General features: G+C 39.3%; 1 protein-coding gene across 1 annotated transcript in view; it reads left to right on the top strand.

The window, feature by feature from the left end:
• The window catches only part of LOC139156873 (maestro heat-like repeat-containing protein family member 2B), a 99,951-nt gene that overhangs the window by 76,990 nt on the left and 3,478 nt on the right, over window positions 1-19,483 (top strand). Inside the window, exons 34-39 of the mRNA XM_070733007.1 lie at window positions 3,886-4,023; window positions 4,269-4,380; window positions 6,349-6,495; window positions 7,635-7,808; window positions 9,116-9,271; window positions 11,063-11,194. Of these exons, the coding sequence (XP_070589108.1) occupies window positions 3,886-4,023; window positions 4,269-4,380; window positions 6,349-6,495; window positions 7,635-7,808; window positions 9,116-9,271; window positions 11,063-11,194 (859 nt within the window). The remainder of the gene's footprint in view (window positions 1-3,885; window positions 4,024-4,268; window positions 4,381-6,348; window positions 6,496-7,634; window positions 7,809-9,115; window positions 9,272-11,062; window positions 11,195-19,483) is intronic.

Below are 19,483 nucleotides of genomic sequence, written 5' to 3'. Positions count from 1 at the left end.
AGGGTGTCTGGTCTGTCCTCGCCTCAAAGAGATACAATTTCCCTATTACTGAACATCCAAAATATACTATTTAATTCTATGCATATATGCCATATGTGTACATACATACAGGGGGTGGAAACACCTTGCAGCTCTTCCATGGAATCCAGATTTGTGAAGCTGCCTTTGAACAGTTTTTGTGGAAACTGGGTTCTCTATTGAGCTCTACAGTGATTTTAGGAGCTGTGGTCTTGCGATCCGCTCTAACAATTCGCTTTAGAGTCCGACTCTCTCTCTCAGACAACTTCGACTTTCGACCAGACCTGTGCTTGGCTGAGGACGTTTTCCCTTCTCTTTCAAAAGCAGTCATTAATTTTGAGACATTACCTCTTGAAAAGCCAAACATTCGGGCACTTTCTGTTACATTAGCACCTGCCATTCGAGCACCAACAATTTGGCCTCTTTGAAAGTCTGAGAAGTCTGCCATTTCTAGAAGGTTATAACCAATTTCCTTAAATTTCTGTAAAAAGAAAAGGTAGTTTAAAAAAACATATCAAATAACAGAATTTTAAAAAAGAACATTAAAATATGTCAAGTTTGATTTGAACATGTTCAAACATTATGATGCCCAAAAGTCAAGTGTTTCCATTTTTTTGCCCACCCCTGTATTACACACAGGCACACAAAAATATACATTTTCTAGGGCAGTGTTTCCCAACCTTGGCAACTTGAAGATATTTGGACTTCAACTCCCAGAATTCCCCAGCCAGCATTCGCTGGCTGGAGAATTCTGAAAGTTGAAGTCCAAATATCTTCAAGTTGCCAAGGTTGGAAAACACTGATCTAGGGTGTAAAAGGTATGTAAACACACACACACATGCACAGCTCTTCTACAATTCTTCTACATATTCAACCTCATTTACTGCAATAGAAAAAACACACCCAGAGCCCAGAAAGGAAAACAAAAAAGTTAAATTTTTCTAGAGATTCTCCATAGCTGACCAAAATTTTTCTACCTGACGGTACCCGTTGGAGCACATCAGTGGTTCTAACTTACCTTGCCGCTGGTTCACTTCTCCCTGTGCCATGTGGCTGCCTGCGCATTGCACACCTTGTGGCCATGCCATGCGGGTGCGTGCATGGAAAGTGCCAAAAACTCAGCTTCTGCGCATGCTCAGAAGCAAAAACCAGTCAAAAAAGTTTTTTAAAAGGCCCAAAACAAGATGGCGGCACATGCGCAGTGTCGAAAACTCAGCTTCTGTGCATGTGCAGAAGCAAAAACCAGCAAAAAATAGCAAAAAAGAGAAAGAAAACCAAAAACAAGATGGCAGTGGCCACGGTCAGCACCAATAGAACCGGCTCCATGACATCATCACTGGTTTACTACTGGTTGTATAGAACTGGTTGGTTAGAACTGGTAGGAACCCACCTCTGAGGTAAAACTTGCTTGTCTTTTTTTTTTAACCCTGCTGTTCTGTTTAAGAAAAATAACAAATCTTATGTTCCCGGGTCACCCTGACCCGGACCGAAAACTCTTCATTTGCAGTGCTTATGTTTGGTCTTTTTGAAAGCTTTTTTCACTTGGAAAGTAGTCTGAACATTTCTGCACACAATGATATGAAAATTGAAATGAAAAAAGTAAATCTTATTGGTTTATTTTGCGGATATAATGCACGCCCCCCCTGTTTTTGTGAAATTTTTTTCAATTTATGGATAGTTTTGCTTGCAAAATGCATTCTATTTTACTAAAGTTGCTATGGGATTGGTAGCTTGAACATTTCTGAACATAATGATATGAAAATTGAACTGGAAAAATTGATGCATATTGGTTTATTTTGTTGATGAAATGCACGCCCCCCCCATTTTTTTAAATAGTCTTCACTTTATGGATAGTTTTGCTAGCAAAATACATTCTATTTTACTAAAGTTGGTGTGGGATTGGTAGCTTGAACATTTCTGAACATAATGATATGAAAATTGAACTGGAAAAATTGATGCATATTGGTTTATTTTGCACATAAAGTATGCCTCAATTATTTCAATTTATATAAAAATTATGCTGTTAATTTCAAACTTACATACTTTTTTTTAGTAAAATGGATTTGTTTCATAAAATTAGTTCTCTGGCTACAATGTGGTTGATTTTCAAAAGGATATTCCAAATATTTCTAGACAAATATGTATAAACAGTGACAATAATGGCACACAGCAAGGCCGAGGGGGGGGTGGCCCTTTTGTGGCAAAAATAAACCAATAAGAACCATTTTTTTCAGTTCATTTATATTTTTCTTATATTCATAAATGTTCAATTTAGTATATCAAACCTCTTGGGGGAAAATTCCTTAGGGATTTGTAGCCTTAAAAAATAGAAATTGACACGAAATTAAAAAAGGATGGGGGGAGGGGCTTTTTGATCAAAATAAAAATATAAGTCTCAATTTTTCCAGTTCAATTTTCATATCATTATGTTCATAAATGTTCAAACTAGTTTTCCAGTTGAAAAAGTTTTCAAAAAGATCAAATTCAAGTACCTAAAAAAATTATTTTTGGTCCGGTCACATACGAACAGAAACAGATTCAAAGTTATGATTTTTTTTTGCCCAGAAAACAATTAGCCACCACCCCAAAAATATTTTTTGATGATCAGCATTGTTAAATTGAGTAAATGAATGCCTAAGATTTTAAAGAATATTTCTGATTTGGAGCATAAAAAAATAAAAAGTGAAAATGGTTGCAAGCAGCCAAGGGGGGGGGAGGCCTTATTTCTGATGTTAAAAAACCAATAAGAATCATTTTTTTCAGTTCCTTTATATTTTTCTTATATTCAGAAATGTTCAAGCTACCAATCTCACACCAACTTTAGTAAAATAGAATGCATTTTGCAAGCAAAACTATCCATACATTGAAAAAAATTTCACAAAAACGGGGGGGGCGTGCATTATATCCGCAAAATAAACCAATAAGATTTACTTTTTTCATTTCAATTTTCATATCATTGTGTGCAGAAATGTTCAGACTACTTTCCAAGTGAAAAAAGCTTTCAAAAAGACCAAACATAAGCACTGCAAATGAAGAGTTTTCGGTCCGGGTCAGGGTGACCCGGGAACATAAGATTTGTAACTTTTTTTGCCCAGCAAAAACTAAGCCCCCCACCCCCCAAAAAAAATTCTCATAGAGAGAACCCCTGAAATGATAAATAGTCATGAAATTTCAAGTTTCAGATATGCAGGGAAAATTTTTTACAGGGACTCAAACTTGGCTTCGGGTCACATACGACCCGAACAGAACAGCAGGGTTTTTAATAGTGGAAAGAGAACATCTTATAAAGTAAATTTTATTCTATCAAAGATTTTTCTATGTAGCGTGACCAGGGCAGACATAAAATGCTATTGTTAAAGGTCATACAAGCAGAGTGGGCTGGAAGTTTTGATATTCTTGGCCTAGGCCAGTGATATTCTTGGCCTAGGCCAGTTTTTCATCGGGTGCCAAAAGAGGTTGTATGTAAGCTATTGGGAATGCGCGAGTACCCACACTCATAATGCCTGGGGAGGGCAAAAACAGCTTCCCCCGCCTTCCTGGAGGCCCTCTGAAGGCCAGAAATGGCCTGTTTCCCAGCTAGTGGGGGGGCAGTAGGCTCGTATTTTGCCCTCCCCAGGCTCCAAAGGCTTCTCTGGAGCCAGGGGGCATAAAAATGTCCCCCATCCTACCAGAGGCTCTCTGGAAGCCAAAACCGCCCTCCCAGAGCCTCTGTGTGAGCCAAAAATCAGCTGGTCAACACATGCCCATTGGAGCTAAGCGAGGGCAATGCCTCGCGTGCCAGCAAATATGGCTCCGCGTGCCACTTGTGGCGTCCGTGCCATAGGTTCACCATCACTGGCCTAGGCTGATGTTCTTTTTCTTGGATAGACTTTCTGTGTCAAGCTTGAAGGCTCTAGTATTACAGCTCACCTGTGACCCATCATTGGCAGAAATCAGTGAAGTGAATATCTGGGCATTACTCAGAGATCCTAAAACCCATCAGGAAGGTGTCTGTCTCCTAACACGGTAAGAGAATTATCAGTGATTTTTTAATGATTTTAAGTAGAGGGACAATGTAGCTCTTTGTACCAGTTTTGAAAAGCACAGTTAAAAGAATAAGCTCCGACCACCTCCTGCCACTGGTGCTACCAGTTCTAAGAACTGGTCCAAGCCGGGAACAAGCCATCATTTATGTTGCTTTGGACTGAATGAATGAGTTCCATTTTTGAACTTGGCCCATATCACTAAATCAGTCTTTCTTTATCTTTCAGTTGTTTGTTTCAGAATAGACTTCTTCACTACAAAACCATCCAGAATATCCTACCATGGATAAATTCAGACTCCCAGAAGCTCCGACTAACAGGAACTGCCTTCTTGACAGAAGTAAGCCTTAGGACTTAGAACATTGACAGCCTTAAAGGGTTGGAGACAAGTTAGCATGAGAGGGGCCCTTCAATAGTTAGTTAGTTAGTTAGTTAGTTAGTTAGTTAGTTAGTTAGTTAGTTAGTTAGTTAGTCAGTCAGTCAGTCAGTCAGTCAGTCAGTCAGTCAGTCAGTCAGTTAGTTAGTTAGTCAGTTAGTTAATCAAATTTATGTAGCCACTCAACTCACATGAAGTGACTCTAGGCAGCATGCAACATTAAAAGAAAACAACAATATAAAACAGTCATTATAAAAACATTTATTATAAAAACAACCATTATACAAATATAGACAAATCATTTTTAAAAATTAAAATGTTATTAGTAATTCATACAAGTTATAAATGGAGTGCATTATATAAATCACTAGATATTTTCTCCACAGTTATGAATGCCGAAAGAAAAGGGTGAGGTTTTTTTCTCACCATTTTAAACATGGATATTAGAGCAGGAAGTCTCTAATTTTATCTATATAATTTTTTATTTTTATTTTATTATTATATTTTATTTATGATCACTATGATACAAAAAAGATGCTGGGACCCTGGAAAGTGTGCAGAGAAGAGCAACAAAGATGATAAGGCAGGGGTGGGCTACAAGCCAGAATGCTAAATTGCGCTCGCCGCCGCAGTTCGTAAGTTCTTGCGGGACCAGCGCGATTTTGCTGCTGCACCTGTGAAGGTAGAAAAATCATGCACGGAACCACAGGTAAAACCTCACTGAAACACAGGTGCAAGTTTGCTACCTCCACAGCTGCAGCAGCAAAATTGGGCTGGTCCCACAAGAATTTACGAGCCGCAGCGGCGAGCGCAATTTAGCGTTCCGACTCATAGCCCATCACTGCCTGGAGGGTAAATTGCACAATGAATGGTTAAAAGAACTGGGTATACCCATCCTAATGAAAAGAAGGATTAAGGTGACATGATCACTGTCTTCCAGTATTTGAGGGGCTTTCACCGAGAAAACAAGGTTGACTTATTTTCCAAAGTACCAAAAGGCATGACAAGAAGAATGGGTGAAGTTTAACAAAGAGAAATTGCATGACAATGAGAACAATTAATCAATGGAACAGCTTGCCTCCTGGAGGTATCCATGCTCCATCACTGGGGGTTTTCAAGAATGGACTGGACAACCATTTGTCCAGAATGGTATAAGGTCTGCTGCCTTGAGTAGGGGATTGGACTAGAAGACTTTCAAGATTCATTCCAGATTTATTTATTTATTTATCTATCTATCTATCTATCTATCTATCTATCTATCTATCTATCTATCTATCTATCTATCTATCTATTAGATTTGTATGCTGCCCTTCTCCGTAGACTCGGGGCGGCTCACAGCAACAACAAAACAATGTACAACAAATCTAATAATTTAAAAAACACCAAAAAAAACCATTATTAAAAGCAAACATACACACAACCATACCATGCATAAACTGTATAGGCCTGGGGGAGATGTCTCAATTCCCCCATGCCTGATGAGAGAGGTGGGTTTTAAGGAGTTTGCGAAAGGCAAGGAGGGTGATCTCAACGCTTCCAAACTTTAGCAGGGAAAGCACCAAAAATTCAGTAGGAAGCAGCCCAAAACGTGATGGCATGTATTAGGTCTTGATTTGTGCAGTTCAGACTTTCCACTTCAACCAAATCTTAAATTGCATCATTAGTATTGTTAAAGTAGTAGGTTTTATCACCTTTGTCTTATTTATATATTTTATCCTAGGCTGTTAGCTACTTGTGAGCCACCCCGAGTCTTTGGAGAAGGGCAACCTACAAATCTTATTATTATTATTATTATTATTATTAATAATAATAATAATAATAATAATAATAATAATAATAAATTTAATTGCCCATGGGTAGATGAATTTGGCAAAAAGTGAAACTACCTAATGTTGGAGCATGATATGAAACACATTGACTTACTGTCTGTAGGTGGTCCAAGATCCCATCTTGATAGAAAAACTGCAGATAAAATTTCTTCTTCCAACCCTGATGCTAAGAGCAGGAGACTGGGATCCTGGCATCCGTCAGATGGCAATCCGCAGTCTTGGGAACCTTCTCCTTGTGGCTCCTGACAAGGTCAGCTGTTGCCTGTTGAGTAAAATGTGTGAAATGTGTTGAAGGCAGGCAAATGCTCATGCCCCTTCAGCGAAGTTATCTAGAAACAGACACTGGACTAGGAACAATTGGGCATGGAAGGGGTTCTGTGGGGCTCTCTGATAGACTCCTCCCAAAAATTCACAGGTACAAATTTCAGACACACACACATTTGAAAAATCAAAACAATGTTCTTTATAATGAACATTCACTTAAACTAAGCCCTCTTTTGGTATAGCAAAGAGCACTCGTCTCCAAACAAACTGTTAATTTGTACAAGTCCCTTATCAGCTCTGTGATACTTAGCTTGCAGCTGTGAGGCAATTCACAGTCCTTCTTCTTTCACAAAGTGAAACACACTTTGCTCTGATTTAGTTTCCAAGCAGGGAAAAATCAGCACACAAAAGGTCAAAGTCAGCAAAGCAGGCACGAAACACAACGATCAGATAATCCTCCACAATGGCCAAACCCACAGGCTGCTATTTATAGCAGCCTCAATAATTACCACAGCCCCACCCAACCACAGGTGGCCTCATTTTCTTTGATAATAATCTCTCAGTTGTTGCTGCCTATGCATCGCTCTCCGCATGCGTGGCTGTATCATTAACTCTTGTTTTGAATCCAAGGAGGAGCTAGATAACTGATCTCCTTCTGAGCTGTCTGCCACACTCTTCTCCTCCCTGTCACTCATGTCTTCTTGGTCAGAGGAGCCTTCATCAGCAGATTCCACCGGGGGCAAAACAGGCCTGCAGCATGTGGATGTCTCCGCCACATCCACAGTCCTTGGGGCAGGAGCTGGGCTAGAACTAACCGCAACAGAAGGTATCCATTCAATGATATTCCCTGCACATGGATAGGGTCCACAATACATAGATGGCACAGCTAATGACTTAACCATGTGATTTAAATCCAACCACTGTGATTTGTAAATCACAGTTTGGAAGAATGAACTCAAGCAACTATAGTTGTTCAGCAAACTAAACAAATCAGTATCTAAACAAACTAAACATATACAGTGTCAACCTGATTACAGTGTCTGCCTTAATAGATCCCACAAATGTGTTGTAAAATCTTTTTCTATGGATATATTCACAATTACCTTCTTACCTGTATCTCTTCAGATGAAAGGACAGAAGAGGACCATTGTAGCCGTCCTCATTGGAGCTTTGTATGATGAAAAATTGGTTCTGGAGAGTCTCAGGTTGCTTGCTCTGATTTTTCCACGCCTGAAGGGGAAAGATGTGGGTTTCCTATTTAAGGACATTTCTCTGAAGACCACATCATATTTTGCAGAAGTAAGTGAAATTCCCTGTTTAGGATTTGCTGAGAGGGCCAAGACATGTACCCAGTATATTACTAGCAGGTGTGGGCTGCTGCCCGGATTGGTGGGGGAGAACGCAATGGGGTAGCAAAACTGGAGCTCCCACCCCAGAGTACCCAACTTGCACTGAAAGATATTGAAAGAAATTGCAGGGCGTCCTGTATAAGCCACGCCCACCGTGTCGTAGTAAAAAATTTGGTAGCCCTTCACTGATTACTAGGTATGGTCCTGAGGTTGTTTCTTCAGTCTTAACAAATAACAGGCTTAAAAGATACTGAAAATTGTTTCTCACAAATTGCTGAGCATACATAGGATAAAGTCCAAGCAGCAATGTTATCTGAGTAGGATTTGGGAGTTGTCGAAGCGTGGAACTCATATTTATTTATTTATTTATTTGTTTGTTTGTTGGTTGGTTGGTTGGTTGGTTGGTTGGTTTATATTTGTATGCCGCCCCTCTCCGTAGACTCGGGGCGGCTAACAACAATAGTGAAACAACATATAACAAATCTAATATTTAAAATAGTTTAAAAGACCCTAATTTAAAAACCAAACATACACACATTGCCAGACTCTGTAGTGTCATCCCCAAACCCCTAACAATTTACCCTTAAACTATCCACAGTTGACCTCTCCAGATTCCTAAGAGGTCAGTAAGGGGCGTACATAAGTACACCAGCGTGCCTTCCGTCCCCTGTCCTATTGCTCTCCTATATCTCCTATATCATTCTTCTTTACTATATTTATTCTATTCTTTCACTGATATATTTTATTCCTATTTCTTCTCTTCTATTCTTAGATATACTTTACTATGAGTATATCCTCAATAACCTTCATTATATATTTACTATATATACCCAATATAACTCTCATTGTGCAATGGACAAAATCAATCAATCAATAAAAATAAATAAATAAATATCTAAGGCTCTACTTAGCTTAATTAATATTCCACCCCTCTGCATAAACAAACTGCTTCTTTACACATTGATGTACACAAATGAAAGTTCATTATTCTTAAAGGAGAGGCTATTAGGATTGCTAAATTCAAATTTCATAATTGAGCAGTTGATAGTTTTCTCTTTATGAATGGATCTAATTCCCATTTGAAGCCACGTGTTATCAATGGTTACTATGGTAACAAATACCACAATTTAAGATTTTTCAGGGTTGACATGTGAACCTCCATATGGTTTTCAGCCTAGGCCCAGTGTATTTTCTGCAGCAATATTACAAACCTAGAAGTCTAAGCTTATGGAAAAATGTCTTTTTTTCTGGCTATAGGACAATGCTGACCTGCGTGAGGCTGCACTATGTCTCTTTGGCATCCTGGCTGCTTGGACAAAGTTTAGATACAAAAGATTTTTTACTATCCAAGCCAGAAGGAATTTGGTGTCTCTTCTGATACACCAGCGTGATCCCAATCCCAAAGTATCAGAGGTAAGCTCCAGAGTAAATTTTGTATTTGATCATCCTTGAACATAAACAAAAAAAAACCTTTAAAAAAGTTTGTTTTTTCATTGAAGGCTGCATAGACTTTGATTGTAATTCCCCTCAGTGTGGCTCAGTTCCAGTCCTATTTCTTACCTCTGTCAATCATAGCAATACCCTGTTAATTCAGGCCAGGACTCATTTTAGTCCTGCACTTTGATTGTATTGTGCTCAACCACCAGAATCAATGTCACACAAACAGCATGTGGAGATATAGCATTATTGCTAACCTGCAACTGGTATTTTATGGCTGAACTTGTTGTGCAGTTGAGCTTTAGTTTATCAGTAAATTGTGGTTAAGCAAATTATGGTTTGTTTAGCTGTATGAACACAATAATTAAACTGCTAAGCTTGAAGCTTCATGAAGACTTGGAAGTACTGGGGCTAAGAAGAAGATAGTCCTGGAATTTTGTAGGGGTTTTTTCTTCCAAACGTCAGCACCATTCAGTCTTCCCTGACTTTGAAAAACATAATCTGAAACTGTTGGGCTACACCGAGGAGACGTAGTGAGTTGGATAAAGATAAGAGTCATTCTGAGAATAAGTTGGGTTATACCTAAGTTTGACAAATGAATATTTATTTGTTTGTTTGTTTGTTTGTTTGTTTGTTTGCTTGTTTGCTTGTTTATGTGTGTGTTTGTTTATTATTTATTTGTTTGTTTGTTTGTTTATTTATTTATTTGATTTCTATGCCGCCTCTATCCGAGGACTCAGGGCGGCTCACAACATATAAAATATGCAATACATAATATAATCCAATTAACTAATTAAAAATCTAGAGAAAAATCCCCCCCAAAAAACATTAAAAAATCATTCCATTCACTCCACATTCATTGGGCAGGGGGCAAAGATCTAATGGCCCCAGGCCTGGTGGCATAAGTGAGTCTTCAGACTTTTACGGAAGGCAAGGAGGGTGGGGGCCATACAAATCTCCGGGGCCCCCACAGAGAAGGCTCTCGCCCTGCATCCCGCCAAACAACATTGTCTGGTTGATGGAACCTGGAGGAGGCCAACTCTGTGGGGCCTGACCGGTCACTGGGATTCATGCAGCAGAAGGCGGTCTCGGAGGCAAGGGTGGGCAGCAGGCAGGACAGGGTGGAATGCAATTCCACCGGCAGAAATGAAGATGTGTGTGCAGGTCCAGCTGATCCACGGCTGTCACTTCCTGGATTATTGGTCTCGTATTGGCTCCCATTTTTTTCTTTGCTGCTGCTGCTGCATCTGCGCTCCTTGCTTTTGTCCTCTTTCCTCCTTCCTGGACTCGGACAAATTTCCCTCTCTCCTGCCCGGCTCCCCTCCAGCCTCACGCGGCCACTTCCCACCTGAGGTGCAAGCAGAAGGTGTGGGTGGAAGCATTTATGCTTCTGGCAGCACCCTTTCACCTAGCTACCCAGCCTGAGTTGGAGGGTGACCCAGGAAGAAGAGTGCAGGAAACGAGAAGCAAATGTCACCCCAGTGAACAACACTGGTAAGGGTGTAAGTCGAGGACTTAACAGTACACTTGAACGATGATGATCATTCAAGCCACTCCCACCTCATCACATGGCCGGCAAGCCACTCCTACCCAGTCACATGACCACTAAGGCACACCCATAAAATAAGCCACACCCACAGTGTGACAGTAAAAAATTTGGCTGCCCATTACTGCTCCGAGGTATTTTGGGTATTCAAGGTATTCATAATTTAAAATGCTTGCTACCATTACACATGATTTGTATAAGAATACCTCTATCTTTTTCAGACCTGCAGGACTGCTTTTCTGCAATGCGTGAAGTTTTTAGTGAGAAGGAAACTACGAATCTATATTGAGGAACTTTACTGTACCACTAATTTAACTGTTCCAAATCTACATACTCATGTGTGTAGGCAGATGGTAAGAGAGAGAGATAGACTTGAATTAGCATACTCTAAAAACAGAACCATTTTTGAAGTTGGTATGGTCATTCAGCAAATCTATATTGAAAACAATTTCTTTGCTTCCATATGCTTGCCATCTTTTTGAAGAATTAAAATATAATGTCCCATTTTATCTACTTAGAAGCAAAAGAAACATTTACCAGTACTGTAAAGCAAGGGTGGACCAACCCAACAGGGTCTCATTTAATCCCTTTCAGCATCTCCATGGTGACTTTGGAAATCTGATTTTTTTTCTTCATGAGAGGATAGGAAAACTAGAAGCAAACAAATATATTTGTTCTGTCTGGGTCACTCTGGAAGCTAAGACCAACCCAAAAAGATAAGCCAGACACACCGGTAGAATTCAAATACAGTTTTATAATGTTAAAGAGAAACAAAGCCAACAGAAAATGTCCTTACAAATCAGGAAAACACTGGAACTCCAAATAGATACACGAAGGCAATTGTCCATACATAAATATAGGATCCTTGCTGCCAAGATGAGGCTGTGGATAACAGACATACACTTCCCACGGGTCTTCAAGACTGCTGGGCCACGAGCCAGGAACAGAAACACCGAGAAACAATGCAGGTTACAGCTACTCCAATCTGATAACACTCCACATGACTTCAAGAGTTTGCCTGCCTTATAAACCCTTCCCTGCTAATGAGGACCACACCTAAGCCTTGGTGTTCCTTATTCAATGCGGATAATATTTCTTCAATTGATCCTTCCTTTGATCTAGACGTCTCTGTCGCATGTTAATGACAGCTTGTGCTTCGTCACCTAATGACTCCAAAGACTCCAAGCTACTGGCTGGGGAGAGCCCCTCCCCGGGGCTCCCATGCTGTTCTTCCTCGTCACATTCCTGACTGTACTCTCCCCCATCCGACTGCCCAGACCCCTCCTCTTCACTGTCATCCTCCTCCGGGCATGGAGCCAGCAGAGATGCAGCTGGTCTTTGATCTGCCTCAGGCTTAACCACAACAATATTACATCTTTCTCATAGATTTAACATATCATTTCATTAGTTAGGTAATTATATCAAATTTGGAAATGATGCAATGGGTGGAGGATCACAACCACCATAGAATCCCATTGACAAGATTCAGTAGATCTTAATCCACAGGAACAATGGGAATAATCTAATACCTGTAAATAGATTTAACAGGGCAAATGCTGTCTCTTCCATTTGGTTGAAAAATCAACAGCATGAGTAGAGAATGGAGGTTATCATATTGGTTGGCAATAGATGAATCATAATCTGATCATGAACCAAGAATGTGACATACCATCGCTACACATCCAATCCCAGATTGCATCAACAGAAATGTCAGTTGGAAGGTATTGGCTATCTTGAACTTGAAGCAGAGAAGGCTTTAGGGAGATGTAATAGCTCTCTTCAAGTATCTGAAGGACTGTTAATTTGATTTTGAAAATTGACTGGAGCAAAAAAAAAAAAGAATATTGCCTATTATAAAAACATTCAAAATTATCAAGTGGATCAATTTTTCATTTAATCTGGAGAGTCAATCACATTCTGCTCAGATCAAGTCTCCAAAATTAATAAATATTTGCATAATTATTATCTATACTTGTTGAGATGATATTTTTATTTTAAATCTACTGCCACATAAAGTATATAGTTTCCATTGAAATAGATTGGCCAGAACTGTAAATACGGTAATACTGTGGTATAAATCACCCCAACCTTTTAAATAAGAAAATAGGAAAAGTCTGATTATTACTATCTGAAAAATGAAGAGCCCTAGAGAATACAACAGTTAGGATTAAATTGTTCTACATCAAATCATATCAATCATTATTTATCTATATTATATTATTGTAAACCACCTAGAATAGAATAACTGAGGCGAAATGAGCAGTGTAAAAACATGATAAATAAACAATTTATAATATAATAAGTAAAAATAAATGATAAATAAATAAATAATATAATATATATGTATAAATATATATATATGTGTGTGTGTATATATATATATGTATATATGTGACATATATATATATATATATACACACATACATACATATATATATATATATATATATGTATATATGTGACATATATATACATATATACATATATATACATATATATATATATATATATATATATATATATATATATATATATGTGTGTGTGTGTGTTTTCGTAGATTTTCACGGGTACAGGTATGACGGTCTTGGTATATTCGGGTTTCTTCCCGTGTAGGATTTGGAAATTTCTGGCGACGTTTCAACGAGGTCTCACTTGTCATCTTCAGGCTGGTGTTTCTGTCCTTCTTCTCAGGCGAACACTGACCTCGTCGAAACGTCGCCAGAAATTTCCAAATCCTACACGGGAAGAAACCCGAATATACCAAGACCGTCATACCTGTACCCGTGAAAATCTACGAAAACATATATATATATATATATATATATATATATATATATATATATATATATATATATATATTCTTATGTCGGATCACCCTGGTATATTTTTAAGGAACGTCACAGCTCCTTTTTTTTGCCTATAGGCCCAACCTAGGGCCACTGCAAGGCAGTAATATATTTATAGCCGACAAACTATATTTTGTATGTGTTAAATGTTTATAGCTGGAATTTTAAAATTAAGGGAGACCAGGATAGATCTATTTCGGCCTTATTAGGCCTCATCAGCTGGCCACACCCACTCTTTTTACTGGGATTCGATCTGGGAAGCTTCTGCATTGTAAAGCAGAGAGCTAGCAATTAGACCCATCCGATCTGAATCCTCTCAGCTCTGTACCAGGGAGGGGTATATGTTTTTTCTTATGTCGGATCACCCTGGTATATTTTTTTAAGGAACGTCACAGCTCCTTTTTTTTTGCCTATAGGCCCAACCTAGGGCCACTGCAAGGCAGTAATATATTTATAGCCGACAAACTATATTTTGTATGTGTTAAATGTTTATAGCTGGAATTTTAAAATTAAGGGAGACCAGGATAGATCTATTTCGGCCTTATTAGGCCTCATCAGCTGGCCACACCCACTCTTTTTACTGGGATTCGATCTGGGAAGCTTCTGCATTGTAAAGCAGAGAGCTAGCAATTAGACCCATCCGATCTGAATCCTCTCAGCTCTGTACCAGGGAGGGGTATATGTTTTTTCTTATGTCGGATCACCCTGGTATATTTTTAAGGAACGTCACAGCTCCTTTTTTTTGCCTATAGGCCCAACCTAGGGCCACTGCAAGGCAGTAATATATTTATAGCCGACAAACTATATTTTGTATGTGTTAAATGTTTATAGCTGGAATTTTAAAATTAAGGGAGACCAGGATAGATCTATTTCGGCCTTATTAGGCCTCATCAGCTGGCCACACCCACTCTTTTTACTGGGATTCGATCTGGGAAGCTTCTGCATTGTAAAGCAGAGAGCTAGCAATTAGACCCATCCGATCTGAATCCTCTCAGCTCTGTACCAGGGAGGGGTATATGTTTTTTCTTATGTCGGATCACCCTGGTATATTTTTAAGGAACGTCACAGCTCCTTTTTTTTGCCTATAGGCCCAACCTAGGGCCACTGCAAGGCAGTAATATATTTATAGCCGACAAACTATATTTTGTATGTGTTAAATGTTTATAGCTGGAATTTTAAAATTAAGGCCAGCTGATGAGGCCTAATAAGGCCGAAATAGATCTATCCTGGTCTCCCAGTCTTTTCTTCTTTTTTAATTGCATTCTTATGTTCTGCAATGTGTGCACTTACTCTTCGATTGGTTTGTCCAATGTATGTGGCTGCACATGTTTTGCAAGGAATTTCATAGATTCCTTGGTATTCCAATTGGATTTTATCTTTTGGGCTCCTTAGGATATTAGATATTTTTTGGTTAGTGGAAAATGAAGTTTTGATGTTATGTTTGTGCAGAATTTTACTAATTTTGTCTGTGGTGCCCTTGATGTAAGGGAGGAGGGTGGTACCACTGTCCTGTTCTTGATCTTGATTTTTGGGGGGTGTCTCTTTTTTGATTAGGTTTGTGATTGTTTTCCTTTCGAATCCATTAGAAATTAATACATCTTTGAGTTTGTTCAATTCAGTTTTTAAGTGCTCATGGTCAGCTAAGCGTTTGGTTCTGGTGATGAGAGTTTTGGCCACTGAGGTGATTTGTGCGGGGTAGTGGTGTGAGTGTGCATTTAGATAACGGATGGTATGGGTTTTCTTTTGGTAGATAGTGTGTCCTAGAGTGCCATTGGGTTTTTTATAGACCAGTACATCTAGAAAGGGAAGTTGATCATTGATTTCTGTTTCCATAGTAAATTGTATTTTGGGGTGTAGGTTATTGAGATGTGTGAGGAAATTGTCTAGTTTTTCCCTTCCATGTGGCCAAATTACAAAAGTATCATCAACATATCTCAGCCAAAGTTTAGGTTTGTGTTTGGATTGCTCTAATGCATTATTTTCGAAATATTATAAATAGATATAAATAAATACAGTGGTACTCCTACTTACGAATTTAATTCGTTCCGTGACCAGGTTCTTAAGTAGAAAAGTTTGTAAGAAGAAGCAATTTTTTCCTTAGGAATCAATGTAAAAGTAAATAATGTGCGTGATTGGAGAAACCACTGGGAGGATGGAGGCCCTGTTTCCTCCCAGGAGATTCCTAGAGAGGCCCCATAGAGGCTTCTCCCTGCCTTTTCCAGTTACAGTTTTGGAGGCTCGGGTTTGTAAGTGGAAAATGGTTCTTGAGAAAAGGCAAAAAAATCTTGAACACCTCGTTCTTATCTAGAAAAATTTGTAAGCAGAGGTATTCTTAGGTACACGGGAAGAAACCCGTGTGTGTGTATACCGTCATACCTGTACCCGTGAAAATCTACGAAAACTTATATATAACATATATATATGTTTTCGTAGATTTTCACGGGTACAGGTATTACGGTCTTGGTGTATTCGGGTTTCTTCCCGTGTAGGATTTGGAAATTTCTGGCGACATTTCGACGAGGTCTCACTCGTCATCTTCAGGCTGGTGTTTCTGTCCTTGTTCTCAGGCGAACACTGCGAGACCTGAGCTGCATTCCTTCTATAAATACTGGTGGCTGGGTGTGGTTTGATGGCTCAGCAATTGCCTGCTGTGTAGAAACTTCCTGGTGAGTCAGTGGGGTAACAATTGGGGTCGTTGATGTAGCTGAGGTATGCTGATTAGTTAATCTACAACCATTAACTAATCAGCATACCTCAGCTACATCACTCCCAAACTGGAAATTATATTACCAGGCAGCTGCTTTAACATGGATTAGAGATTGGATAACTTTAGAAAATAAAAGAATATTAAATTTAGAAGGGTATGATCTTATGCTTGGATGGCACACCTTCGTATGGTGGAGAAAAATCACTCATATTTTAAAAGACATACATTAAGGAAATATTTATTAGAAGTCTGGAAAGATATAAGGAAAAATCACTTTCTAACCATTCCAGAATGGCTTGCCCCTTTAAAAGCAATAATACACCCAAAGTCTATAAAAGATTTAAAAAAAATTATAAGATATAAAGATTTATTAAATGACCAAATGAAATTAAAATCTAGGATTAAATTACAAGAGGAAGGGATAATAATAGATTGGTGGCACTATGCCCAGATTCGATCCAGATACCAGAAGGATAAAACAATCTATATTTTTAATAAAAGCAAAAATTTGTTAAGCAATTTAATTACTCTTAACCAAACAAAAACAATAGGGAAAATATATAAATTTCTCATCGCACACAAAAATATAGAATTGACCCTAAAAGATAATATGATAAGATGGTGCAAAAACATTGGTAAGGAAATAGATATTGATACTTGGGAGAAAGTCTGGATTAATAATTGGAAAATGACAAAATCAGTATCATTAAAAGAAAACCAAATTAAAATGTTTTATAGGTGGCACCTCCCACCAAATAGGATAGCAAAAATGTTCCCTAAAACCTCTCCATTGTGTTGGAAATGTAAGAAAGAAATAGGAACCTACTACCATCAATGGTGGACATGTGGTAAAGCTAAAATATATTGGAAGATGATAGAGAAAATAATAAAAGAAACACTAAAGCAGGATATAGAAATTACCCCAGAATTTTATTTATTAGGAGTTACTAATCAGACATATAAGAAAGAAATTTTATATTTAATTATACACATATTAACTGCGGCTAGAATTATTTATGCGCAGAACTGGAAGGGGGAGGAAATCCCCAAAGAAGAAGAAGTTATAGCAAAAATATTAGATTGCGCTGAAATGGATATTATGACAAGACGTTTAAATGATCAAGAAGATACTAAGTTTTATGAAACATGGAACAAAGTTTATAAATGGATAGATAAGAAAAAATAAGATATATAATCTATTTTTAGTTAATTTGCTGTACCTGTTTTTACTTGGGTAATGTTAATATTAGTACTAGTTAAATTTATTGCTTAATGATTATAGTAGAATTAGTTTATATATAAGTAATATACATATTCTAACAAAAATGTGAAAAACTTTAACTCAAAACTTAGTAAATTTTTAATATCTAACATATACCTAAATATGTATTCTTTTTCTGTATTTGAATTTGTACTTTCAAGATAAGCGGGGAAAGTGTATCCCCATTTTGTGTTTAATGTTTGTATGTTTGTCTGTCTATTTTATGAAAAACTAATTAAAAAATTGAAAAAAATAAAATAAAACAGCCGCGCGGCTTCCCAGCTGTCTCCGAACGCCGAACGCGGAAGTTCGGGTTTGGCATTCGGCTTCGGGAGACAGCTGGGAAGCCGCGGGGCTGTTTTAAAAGGTGACAGCCGGGCTGGGGGGCTTCCCAGCACCCCCCCGAACCCTGAACCCGGAGGTTTGGCAAAAGTTCGGGGTTCAGGGAGGTGCTGGGAAGCCCCCCAGCCCGGCTGTGACCTTTTAAAACAGCCACGCGGCTTCCCAGCTGTCTCTCGAAGCCGAACGCCAAACCCGAACTTCGGCGTTTGGCATTCGGAGACAGCTGGGAAGCCGCGCGGCTGTTTTAAAAGGTGACCACCGGGCTGGGGGGCTTCCCAGCACCCCCCCGAACCCCGAACTTTTGCCAAACTTCCGGGTTCGGGGGGTTGCTGGGAAGCCCCCCAGCCCGGCTGTCACCTTTTAAAACAGCCCCGCGGCTTCCCAGCAGTCGCCGAACGCCAAACGCGGAAGTTCGGGTTTGGCGTTCAGCTTCGGGAAGCTGCTGGGAAGCCGCACGGCTGTTTTAAAAGGTGACAGCCGGCCTGGGGGGCTTCCCAGCAACCTCCCGAACCCCAAACTTTTGCCGAACTTCCGGGTTCGGGGTTCGGGAGGTTGCTGGGAAGCTCCCCAGGCCGGCTGTCACCTTTTAAAACAGCCGTGCGGCTTCCCAGCAGTCGCCGAACGCCGAACACGGAAGTTCGGGTTTGGCGTTCGGCTTCGGGAAGCTGCTGGGAAGCCGCACGGCTGTTTTAAAAGGTGACAGCCGGCCTGGGGGGCTTCCCAGCAACCTCCCGAACCCCGAACTTTTGCCGAACTTCCAGGTTCGGGGTTCGGGAGGTTGCTGGGAAGCCCCCCAGGCTGGCTGTCATCTTTTAAAATAGCCGCGCGGCTTCCCAGCACTCGCCGAACGCCTTTTTTTGTGGGGGGTTTTTTGGTTGCACGGATTAATTGACTTTACATTGTTTCCTATGGGAAACAATGTTTCGTCCGGGTTTTGCCCCGTGTAATATTTTGAGTGTCTATGTGACGTTTCGGTGAAATCACATTCACCATCATCAGGCTGAAGTTTTAAGCTTCGTGCTGCTGTAAATATGGATATATGGATATATCCATATTTACATCAGCACGAAGCTTAAAACTTCAGCCTGATGATGGTGAATGTGATTTCACCGAAACGTCGCATAGACACTCAAAATATTACACGGGGCAAAACCCGAACTCAGAACAATCTACATACATATACCCGTGAAAATCTACGAAAACAAATATACATATACATATACATATACATATACATATACATATACATATACATATACATATACATATACATATACATATACATATGTCACATGTTTAAGCTGAATTTTGAAAATTAAGGGAGACTAGGATAGATCTATTTCGGCCTTATTTTGGCCTCATCAGCTAGCCATACCCACTGGGACTTGAACCTGCAACCTTTGCCTTGTAAGGCAGAGAATTATCCTCTAGGCTACAGTATCCAATCCCTTCAGCTCTGTACCACTGTATAGATATATCTAAGGAC

This window comes from Erythrolamprus reginae, chromosome 1 (genome assembly GCF_031021105.1).
Source record: "Erythrolamprus reginae isolate rEryReg1 chromosome 1, rEryReg1.hap1, whole genome shotgun sequence".
Lineage (NCBI taxonomy): Eukaryota > Metazoa > Chordata > Lepidosauria > Squamata > Dipsadidae > Erythrolamprus > Erythrolamprus reginae.
Note: the sequence above shows the minus strand (reverse complement) of the source record. Positions and strands in the feature narration are given on the sequence as shown.